Genomic DNA, 10946 nt, shown 5'->3' on the forward strand with positions numbered 1-10946 from the left:
GACTATTTTGACTTTCAGAAGTTTCAACTATTTTGACTAAGGATACAAGTTGTGCCGTGGTCGGATGTAGAAGAAGTGAGAACATGATGTCACCAATGTCCTTGCCTTAGAGCATGTGGTGGTGGTGTTGACTGTGAGTAGGGGACCGTTCCAGATGAAATATATTATGATAAAATTCTGGTAAAACTTTATCTGTAATGATGTAAGTTTCATGCAAAGACGGTAATGTTTCCCACGTAAAATTCTGGTAAATGGTAAAACTTGAGCTAATTATGATTCGGAAAAGTAATAGGGAAAGATTCTTGGGAAGAATAACTGTGGTTATACAGTAAGTAAATTATGCTTGAAGAGCTGAAACGAATGCTTGCAGGTGCAGTGTTAACGGTAGTGCAGTTACATCTCTCTATCTACATGTATAAAAAAAAAAACCTACAACATCTGTCAATATGAAAAGGAAGGTTACAGAAAGATAATTGTGACCTTTTTTTACCAATCACTTAATGTAACATCGCCTGAGTAACCGTTGTCGGCGAGTAGTCTGCACCAGACACCTTACTTGCACTTGACAATGAGTTGGAACGGTGCAAGGGAGCTTCGGATGTTGAGGATTCTGGACTTCCATTGAAAATGCTCATATCATTGAACTGCCAATCAGTTAAATAACCAGGTCTGGATGCAACAGTGCTCACTTCAATGTCTCCTGTCAGCATGGCCACTACTCGTGACATTGCTGGCCGCATTGTTGGTGATACTTGAGTACACAAAAGACCTACTCCTAGCAGACGAATGGCTTCTTCTTCGTTGAAACTGTTCAATATTGGATCCACCAGCTCCAAGCCATGGTTATTTCCGTTTAAGTTCCAGGCCTAAAACGATAATGAGAAAACATTGAAAGGAAAATAGTTTGCATCTCTTCTACTTGGAGGAAAAAAAAATTTAAATCATGAAAGAACTTTTGTTTATCATACCCATTCAAGAAGATACATCCTTTCTGGTTCCAAGCTCGAGTCTGCATTTGGACGCCCGCATAGGATCTCCAATGCCACAACCCCAAAGCCAAAAACATCAGCCTTCTCAGTTAAATGGCCAAGCATTGCATACTCCGGTGCGAGATAGCCACTTCAATAAATATTCCGTTTTAGATTTATATTTTTAGGAATAAAACTATAAAGAAAACGCAAGATTATTCTTAAAATTCACCCTACACAAGTTTTGTCGACAGAGCAAGGGCCAAGGGTGATAGCTTTTGGATTGTGAATACAATTCAACTTTCGGGCTGCAACAGCCACGCATTAGCCAGAAGTTGGAGTATTACAATCAAACAGCATCCAACCCACTGATTAGTAGACAAACTCAAGAGTAGAATAACTCCAAACAATTACACAAGTGTCAGAAGAGCTTTTACATGGTCCCCTGCAATTCGCGTGCTAATGTGAGTCTTTTTGTCATCATAGAGCTTTGCCAAACCGAAATCCGAGATTTTGGGGTTCAGTTCAATGTCAAGTAAAATATTACTAGCCTTCACATCTCTGTGAATGATCCTGGGCTTTGAATCCTCATGAAGATACGCTAGACCTCTTGCTGCCCCCAAGCATATGCTATACCGGGTAGGCCAATCAAGATGTAAAGCATTCTTACCTGCATGTATTGCATCCGTGGCAAACGAGCTTTAGAAAGTAGTTCCAAAGACGCAAAAAAAAATGTTAGTACAAGGAGTCTGTTCAAGGCTTTTATTACCAAAGAGTACTTGATCAAGGCTTTTATTTTTGTGATACTCATAAACAAGGAGTCTGTTTGACCCCTCAATGCAGCATCCATACAATTTCACTAGGTTGCGATGCTGAACTGCAGAAATGGTGGAAATCTCTGCTACAAACTGACTCTTCCCTTGGTGAGATGTTACTAAGAGTTTTTTCACAGCTACTTCTCTTCCATCAGACAGAATCCCCTGTAGATAATTGAAAAAACGGTAGAAACTAGAAAATCATTAGCCAATGGAACAAATAACCAGTACACAAGCAGATGAGTATGTCACTGCATATCAGTCTCAGTTCAAATTGAAAGTTCTTATCATTAATTATCGCAGTCAACTTAACCTAAATATTACCTTGTAAACTGGTCCAAATCCTCCCTCTCCTAATTTATTTGTTGAGTTGAAGTCTCCTGTAGCAGTTCTCAACTCAGCATAACTGAAAATGTTTAGCCTGTTGTCTATTTCTAGGAGCTCTGCAGTTTGTGACGAAATGTTATTAAGAATGGTTCCGAACCTTTAAAGCGTGTTGATAAAATATAAAATTCTGGATATACCTGGCGATCATAAAAATTTTCTTGGATAACAAAAAATGTTTACCTACTAAACAAAATTTTAAGATGCCGTATCCTAATTGCTTTATCAACTAAAATATAGTATTTACCTTCCTCTTCATTTCCACTTGATCTTTTCCTCCTCAAATATAATATAGTGAAAGCACAAATAATGCTCAGAAGACCAATAGAAAGCGTGATACCAACAATCATGCCAGTCCTATTCTTCTTTGAGCCCGTTGGTTGAAAGTCTGATAGTAATGCAATCAGCAGATTAGGTCAAAAGTAATTGACACCTGTATTAGTATATTAAGTAAAATTCATATGCTATATTACCACGTGTAACTCTGATAGCCGAAATGGATGGTCCATAGAAACCTTGTGTAGGTATGCAGCAAGTTCCCTTTCCAGCCCAAAAGAGATGAATCTCAAGGAAGTTCTCGGATACTTGAACTTCAAATTTTTTTTGAACAGCTCTGTTTATGGCCCCACCTGCCTCGCTTCTTATGTTAAAGTCCTTTATTTCGAGACTTCCCTGAAACAGAAGCAAATAAGCTATAAAAATAATGGAAACAATGGTCCAGATATACAAATAAACTGCGTGGTAACTCAATTTCTCATACTACAAAGTTACCATCGATGAATGAGGTCATTCAATTTGTAACTAACCATTCCGAACCATTGAACATGATACTCGTGAGTATTACAACCAAAATTATCGAGTTTCTCATTTTGCAAGTAACAGCTAATGATAATTGAGCAAAGGTAGAAGGATATATGCCCAGATCACGAGCCTTCTAACAATTTCAAGGGGTATGCAACTTATGAAAAAGTTGAAGATGGAATACAAAAATAAAACTTGGAAGCTTGAAGAAAATTATATACTTCTTAGTACCAAAAAGAGAAAATACCTGCAGATAAATATCAAAAACACGCCTTCCAAGCCTCTCCCAGTTTCTTGCACCTTCATCATTATCACCAGTCTCTGAAAACTGCAGGCTTACATTGTATCTTCCATTCTCAAGACCCAGGCCAAAGTATCTTAGCGATCCTGGGGAAAGTCTTGCTGTCTGGAATAGTTCTGGGTCTAAAGTACCTGAAGCTTGCGCCAAGTTGTTTTGGATGTACGGAGCACCAAATCTTTCACCAAATACTCCTATATTGCTAACTGCCCATCTATCATCTTGTACATAGTAAGATACCGGGCCAAGTGTAGAATTTTCGGCCTCAAAAACTGTGCCATCAGTGGATGTCTTCTGTGGACCACCACAGTTTATTGCAAAGGAGGAATCTGTGAACCAGTAAAGAGTTGTGTGTGTAAACTAGCTCATTCAATATTGTACTATTTGTAGAATATTCAGTTCCAGTAGGTTGTGTAGGTTTTGCTTGCTGATCACAGGGAGCCCAGAGTGTGAGCCGGTCCTAAGAGCATATGTGTTTATTTTATCGCTTCCAACTTTGTTTATTGTGAATTTTCCAGGCCTTTTCAGGTTAATGTATGACGTTTTCTTCTATTTTATATGCTTGATGATTCTGAACCTTTGGAACTTTAAACCATTTAACTTTAAAATGTCTGTTGTTTCCTTAAGGCAACCAACTTATCTCAGCCCAACTTTGACAAATGACCCTAATCATTTTGCACATTTCCAATAAGTTCATTTATTGAATATATAAGGCTATCACTAATTTAAAAAATGCATCCCCGTCACCCTCCTTGGCTATTTGATACCAGCTGTTTAAACTTAAGTTAGTGAAGTTCCTAGTCTAATTTAAATACTGTAATGTTCGAGGCAAGATAGAATATCAACTCACTTTAATTTCTTAAACATATGTAGACATGGAAGAATAATCCTGTCTATGATACTTTGGTCAATAAAAATATGTTATGAAAAATTCCAATAGTTTGAACGACTGCAGCAGTTTCATATTCCTAATATGTGCTAGTGATGAATAATGAAAGATGAAGACGTGGCTTACAGCGTGGAGAGTCCCTATTACAAGGAAAATTCCTCTGAATACAATTTATTCCTGAAGGCAAGACACTAAATGCATAACAAAAATATAATCAGAATTTGAACTACAGGGGAGGAAAAACTATTTGGAAATATAGATAAGAAATAATGTGTCTATAAAAGGGAGGCAGAAAAAACCCAATTATTGCTTACCTATTGATTGAGGAATCAAATGTCAAGTTGTTAGCAACCACGCTCCTGAATTAGACAATGCAAGTAGCTCAGGTATGTATTCTAAAGATCATATATAGGTAAGAATGTAAGATCAACTGTGAAATAGAAGGATTTAACAAAAGCTATGCTTGCTACTTTCATAGTTTCATGACATAGGTGCTAATGGCATTTATGTCAACCGGTGGTTGAAAATAAAAGCATGGACCACTGAAATTGAAAACTTAACAGAAAGAGTGTATTTATTCCTATTAAATGTATAAATAAAACAAACTAACTTATATAATTCATTCTTCATTCAGTGTCAACATAATATTGAAAAGTTTATTGAGCTGCATAAAATTGTAGTGCAATTTGCTGCCGGTAAAGATTGTGGGAATACAAATGTAAGTGAAGAAAAATATCATTTTGTTTGCATCATCAGACATACAGTGTTACATTTCTCAGGGTCATCCAAGATGGTAAACTTCCTGACAATCTGTTGTATGACAAATCTCTGCACATAAACATATGGCCAAGGTCAAATTTATTTCGCACAATGAAGAATGATAAGTAGGAATTCAATTGTAGGTAAATTGTTATGACAAATGCAATCAAGGAACTGAAGACAAGATTCCTAATCACCTAAAAAGATAAGAATAAGGACTTACACAGTGAGAAGTAATGGACTCTTTTGAGGAGGAATGGTACCAAATAAGCTATTGTTTCCAAGAAACCTTCTCATTGCAACGAAATGAGGGAAGATAAAGATAAACAACAACGAACCATCCTAAGAAAGTAATTTAAAGGACCACTAGTAATTTTATATCTTACAAATAAGAGAGGGAACTCAGGTTGAAAAGAGGTTCTGGAATTTGGCCAACTAAATTGTTAAAGCTGAAGTCCCTGTAAAAGCAAGTTTATACCAACATCAGGACACTGAAAGAATATTACTCAGATGTGAGTACGTTTCTTTACTGGAAATCGTCACAGTTGGTTTCCTATTTGTCAGCATTTTTGAATGACTGAATGTATATGTACATGCATGTCTGTGTTTGTGTTTTTTTTTGTTGGAGGTGAAATTATAACGTTTACTCACAATCTCTGTAACTGTTGGTACTCTCCAATATTGGATGGAATAGTTCCAGAGAGCAAATTATTTCTCAGGGTTCTACAAAACAAGGAGTTAGTGATTTGTCAGACAAACGTGATAAGTACAAGAAAGAATGAGCTATTAGGAGACTTACAGGACGGTTAAATTTTTCATTTCCCTCAAAAATTCCAGTGACGAACTCACATTGGCCAAATCACTTATTCGCCTGAACAACAGATAGGATAATCAGATAAGTAAAATTATATTGTGGCTAATGAAGAATAAAGTTTAGAGAGAAAAAGAGAGTACGGCTTAATTAGTGTCCCACCTATCTAATGACTCACAAAGAACTCTAACAAGATAAAATATGACAGTATGAGGAAAAAATAAATTTAAAATTCTTGAAAACCACTTACAAGTCGGTTAACGAAATCAAACTAGAATAACTGGATGGTATTGGACCTCGAAAAGAATTTCCTTGAAATCTACTGCAGTAACATTCGATACGAGGCAGCATTATGGCAAAGCAAGAGAGAAACACTCAAACAACATTATAAGAAATCTCACCTTCATTAGTTCGTACAGAAAAAATATTCATGAGACGGTTAGGTAAAGAATTAGCTTACAGTGTGGTAAGGTTTGTCCAATTGCCAATGAAGTCAGGTATCCTGCCTGTGAAGGCATTATCTGATGCCCACCTGAAAGACAAATGGAAGTAAATCAAAATGGAAGTATATGATACATCAAATGAGTTAAAAGGAGAAATTGTCATAAGAAGATCTTACATGACTTTCATATTTACAAGATTCACAAATGTTGTAGGAATCGGCCCACTCACACCGGCACTGTCCATGAAGCTGTCCATTGAAGATTACATCAGAAACTCAAAATTCAACTAGAGAACTTGCACTCTCCAATAATATGATATTTCATTTTTGTTTATATGATTTTGAGGAAGAAATCAAAAGATTGCATCTTAGACAGGTTCATAGTGGTTCATCCGTTCATGCCTAAAGGTTACTGCAGCAGCATCTGCATTTGAAGTACACTATTTATTATATTTTCCTTTTTGTGCGGAACTCAATCAAGGACGAGAGTCCATCCATAGATGGAATTACGGGGGTGCGTGTAGGGGCAGTCGCACCCCGAAAGATGTGTAAAAGTCACATAATGTGATAGTAATTTGCTAGAAGCATCCTCCCCACACCCACCCCCACCACCACAAAAATGCACCCCCAGAATCCTGGTTCCGTCCCTGGGTCGATCGACTGCCTATATTGAGAGCCAGTAAGATTGTGAGTTTGTAACTAAGCATTATTTTAAAGGGACATTTTGCTCCTCCAATAAAATATTAGGAAAATATGTGGGCAAACTTGTTTTTAAAGAGATCAGTAATAGTGTGTGGCGGAGTGCCGACTAGCAAAGTCGGTAAAATCTTTGGGTGATGATACTAGATGCCTGGGTCAAACCCTATATGTATATTGCAGTCAAATATAAAAATGATGTGTTGGCCCCATGCTTTAGTATTGCAAAAACAAATATAAGGACAATTTTAATGTAAAAGTTTAATGTCCTATGATTTTTGGGCATGCCCTTATATGTTAAGATCTCACATTCTGGAGTCAAGCTTGACCTTGTAATTAGACCACAAGTTTATATTGTGGTCAATTAGGGAAACTTATCTCTCTTATTAGATGTGTGAGTTAGATCTTCACTTAGTTTTATGTGATATAATACTTGGAAGAACATACATTTGCTCGAGGTTGACTAACGATCCAAGCTCTGGTGGAAGTGACCCAGAGAAGTTATTTGAACCAAAAGCCCTGAAGAAGAAAAAAATATATAAGAAATTAGGCAGTAATAGTAAACAAACACACCAAGCCAAAAACACACACAAATACAAACATTTTGGATTTACCTAAGTCAAACAAAAATATAATAACAACAACACTATTGGAAAGTTGGAACCTAGCACATCTGTGGAAAGTGTATGTGTTACATCACCAAGAGAAGAAGTAACATCGTGTGATTGTTATTAATTTTAGGAAACCTGCTCGTTCTTTTCCTTGTAAGCTCTAACACTGGGTATTGTGTAGAAAATTTGAAATTCTGGAGATGTCTTACAATATAAAGTATTGTGTAGAAAAGTTCTGGAAGTCCTCCAACCGTAAGTTCCGAAGTCCTGGTATGGGCCCAGATAATGCATTAATACGAACTGACCTAATAAAACAACACATGGTTAAAATAGCACTTCTGATGATTTTATTTTTATGGCATGATGAAAATGTACCCCAAAACAAAATGCAACTTACAAGGTCTGCAAAGCAGATAGATTGCCAAGAAATGCAGGCAGGGGACCTGTTAAGTAATTCTGATCCAACTCTCTGCGTAGTAAATAAATATAAGAAATCAATGAAGAGTTCCCCTGAACCACATGGTGTTTTCTTGAATTCCTTGTGGAAGACCGATTTGACATAAAATATAAGCAAAAACGATAGCCATAGTTGCTCGTGGTTGTCTTGGAACAACTATAAAGAGATAATTACACCCTGATTCTTAGCAATTATACGAAGAGGTTAATTAAATTTAGTTCAAATCTAGAATATGTAATTCAGAAATATTATAATGTGGATACAAATTCCATGGAACGTTAGAAAGAGGAAGATTAGAGCGAGTCCAATGAGTTAAAAGGAGAAATTGTCATAAGAAGATCTTACATGACTTGCATATTTACAAGATTCGCAAATGTTCTAGGAATTTGTCCACCCACACCCGCACTGTCTATGTACCTGTCCGTTGAAGATCACATATCAGAAACTCAAAATTCAACTACAGCACTTGCACTCTCCAATAATATGATATTTCATTTCTGTTTATATGATTTTGAGGAAGAAATCAAAAGATTGCATCTCAGACAGGTTCATAGTGGTTCATGCTTAAAGGTTACTGCAGCAGCCTCTGCATTTGAAGTACACTATTTGTTATATTTCCCTTTTTGTGTGGAACTCGATCAAGGACGAGGGTTGACTGCTATACTGAGATCCAGTAAGATTGTAATTTTGTAACAAAGCACTATTAGAAGTGCGCATATGTATATAGCAGTCAAATATAAAAATGATGCATTGGCTCCATGCTTTAGTATTGCAAGAACAAATATAAGGACAACTTTAATGTAAGAGTTTAATGTCCTATGATCTTTGGGCTTGCCCTTATATGTTAAGATCTCACATACTGGAGTCAAGCTTGACCCTGTAATTAGACCACAAGTTTATATTGTGGTCAATTAGGGAAACTTATCTCTTAGATGTGTGAGTTAGATCTTCACTTAGTTTTATGTGATATAATACTTGGAAGAACATACATTTCCTCGAGGCTGACTAACAATCCAAGCTCTGGTGGAAGTGACCCAGAGAAGTTATTTGAAGCAAAACCCCTAAAGAAGAAAAAAAATATATAAGAAATTCGGCAGTAATAGTAAACAAATACACCCAAATACAAACATTTTGGATTTACGTATGTCAAACAAAAATATAATAACAACACTGTTGGAATCTAGGACATCTGTGGAAAGTGTATATGTGTTACATCACCAAGAGAAGAAGTAACATCATGTGATTGTTATTAATTTAAAGAAACTTGCTCATTCTTTTCCTTGTAAGCTCTAACACTGGCTAAGTATGGAATTAACCCCCCAAAAATAAAAGAAAATGACTAGCAAACTGGAAATGGATCCCCAGTGAACAACATAAAGTATTGTGTAGAAAATTTGAAATTCTGGAGATGTCTTACAATATCCGTAAGTTCCGAAGTCCTCCAAGCTGCGGTGGTATGGTCCCAGATAACGCATTAGTACGAACTGACCTAATAAAACAACACATGGTTAAAATAGCACTTCTGATGATTTTATTTTTATGGCATGATGAAAATGTACCCCAAAACAAAATGCAACTTACAAGGTCTGCAAAGCAGATAGATTGCCAAGAAATGCAGGCAGGGGACCTGTTAAGAAATTCTGATCCAAGTTTCTGCATAGTAAATAAATATAAGAAATCAATGAAGAGTTCCCCTAAACCACATGGTTTTTCTTGAATTCCTTGCGGAAGACCGATTTGACATAAAATATAAGCAAAAACGATAGCCATAGTTGCTCGTGGTTGTCTTGGAACAACTATAAAGAGATAATTACACCTTGATTCTTAGCAATTATACGAAGAGGTTAATTAAATTTAGTTCAAATCTAGAATATGTAATTCAGAAAGATTATAATGTGGATACAAATTCCATGGAACGTTAGAAAGAGGAAGATTAGAGCGAGTCCATACAGATAGGTTAGGAAAGGCAAACTCGTCAGCTCTTCAGGAATTACTCCTCTCACATTCGAATTAAATACTTTCCTAAAAAGAACAAATAAATTCATATTAGAAACAAATTGAATGATCCACACATGATGCAACTATGAACTATGTAATTAGAGATTTTGTTTAATGCTTGTATCATTTCCTACATTGTTCCCAAGTGTAAGTAAGAATCGTCAAAGCGTTATAAAAAAATATAACATGAAGAGGGAGGGTAGCATGGCACGTACAGCTGGGTGATGTGGCAAGTACCATTGGTTATAGTACAATTACACTTGATTCCAACGGTGGTCTCGATATTAGTAGTCGAAATGTCAACTGCAGCTGAAGTACATGGATTTCCGTCCGATAATGTGTCAAGCTCGATTTGCCATTGTTGGAATATAGACCTTAGAGCCCTCGCTGTGTCACCACCACATCCAAACAACCAGAGAAGTTAATGATTGCAAACTAGGTGACCATGCAAGGTATGTAAGAGTATGCTATGATGTTAGAAAAGCTGTCCACCATAACAGGACATTATGGTCTCTAATCTAAATCTAGCTCTTGACAGAAAACGTTCAAAATATAAAGGGTGTCACATACACAGATACACTAAAAAATCTTTGTAAAGATTTTATCAAAAATGAAATAGAACAATGCCCATCTTATATATATAACAAGATAAAATAAAAGGGGTGCATGTACATTCAGAAGGGTCAGCAGGAGTTTGAGTTTGAGCTTGAGATGTGCTGATCAACAAAGACAAAAACATACAACAGAGAAACTCTACCAACTTCATAACTCAACTTTTAGCTCAACGCCTCAACTCAACACAAAACTCTCTTAAGAAATTGCAAATGTGTGCAATAAACACATTTGAACATTTTTATATTGTATATTTTTAGTTGAAAATTCATTAGATGTATATGTTGGGACCCACACATATTCATTAGATGTGTATATTGGCGGCTTTACAAGAACTGTTCCTGTAACCTGTCAAACAAAACGGTGGTTGTTATATTTTCCTTTACTCCCATCACCTCTCTCTAT

General features: G+C 36.3%; 1 protein-coding gene and 1 pseudogene across 1 annotated transcript; both read right to left on the reverse strand.

Moving 5' to 3' along the window:
- Nucleotides 1–302: 302 nt before the first annotated feature.
- LOC147479068 (putative LRR receptor-like serine/threonine-protein kinase At1g56140) lies at nt 303–10788 on the reverse strand. Its single transcript, XM_086582924.1, has 24 exons — nt 10602–10788; nt 10145–10316; nt 9882–9953; nt 9513–9584; nt 9349–9420; nt 7311–7382; nt 6345–6416; nt 6186–6257; nt 5976–6047; nt 5714–5785; nt 5566–5637; nt 5301–5372; nt 5138–5203; nt 4918–4983; nt 4470–4514; nt 4282–4346; nt 3216–3595; nt 2641–2839; nt 2415–2555; nt 2108–2226; nt 1738–1948; nt 1406–1638; nt 969–1119; nt 303–866 (listed from the first exon to the last, which is right to left on the reverse strand). Exons 1-23 carry the CDS (start codon nt 10693–10695, stop codon nt 1075–1077), a joined length of 2556 nt encoding a protein of 851 aa, XP_086439050.1. The 5' UTR covers nt 10696–10788; the 3' UTR covers nt 303–866; nt 969–1074.
- LOC147479069 (putative LRR receptor-like serine/threonine-protein kinase At1g56140 pseudogene) lies at nt 498–986 on the reverse strand (annotated as a pseudogene).
- Nucleotides 10789–10946: the final 158 nt, after the last annotated feature.

The sequence above is a fragment of the Coptis chinensis genome, chromosome 9, assembly GCF_015680905.1.
Source record: "Coptis chinensis isolate HL-2020 chromosome 9, ASM1568090v1, whole genome shotgun sequence".
Classification (NCBI taxonomy): domain Eukaryota; kingdom Viridiplantae; phylum Streptophyta; class Magnoliopsida; order Ranunculales; family Ranunculaceae; genus Coptis; species Coptis chinensis.

Excerpts from the sequence above, each read along its gene's own strand:
- LOC147479068 (XM_086582924.1), bottom strand. The coding sequence starts at position 10,695 with ATGAAGTTGGTAGAGTTTCTCTGTTGTATGTTTTTGTCTTTGTTGATC. Across the intron at positions 9,585-9,881 it reads TTGCCTTTCCTAACCTATCT|AAACTTGGATCAGAATTTCT; the intron begins GTATGGACTCGC and ends TTTACTATGCAG. Across the intron at positions 5,786-5,975 it reads TTGATTTCGTTAACCGACTT|GCGAATAAGTGATTTGGCCA; the intron begins GTAAGTGGTTTT and ends TCTGTTGTTCAG.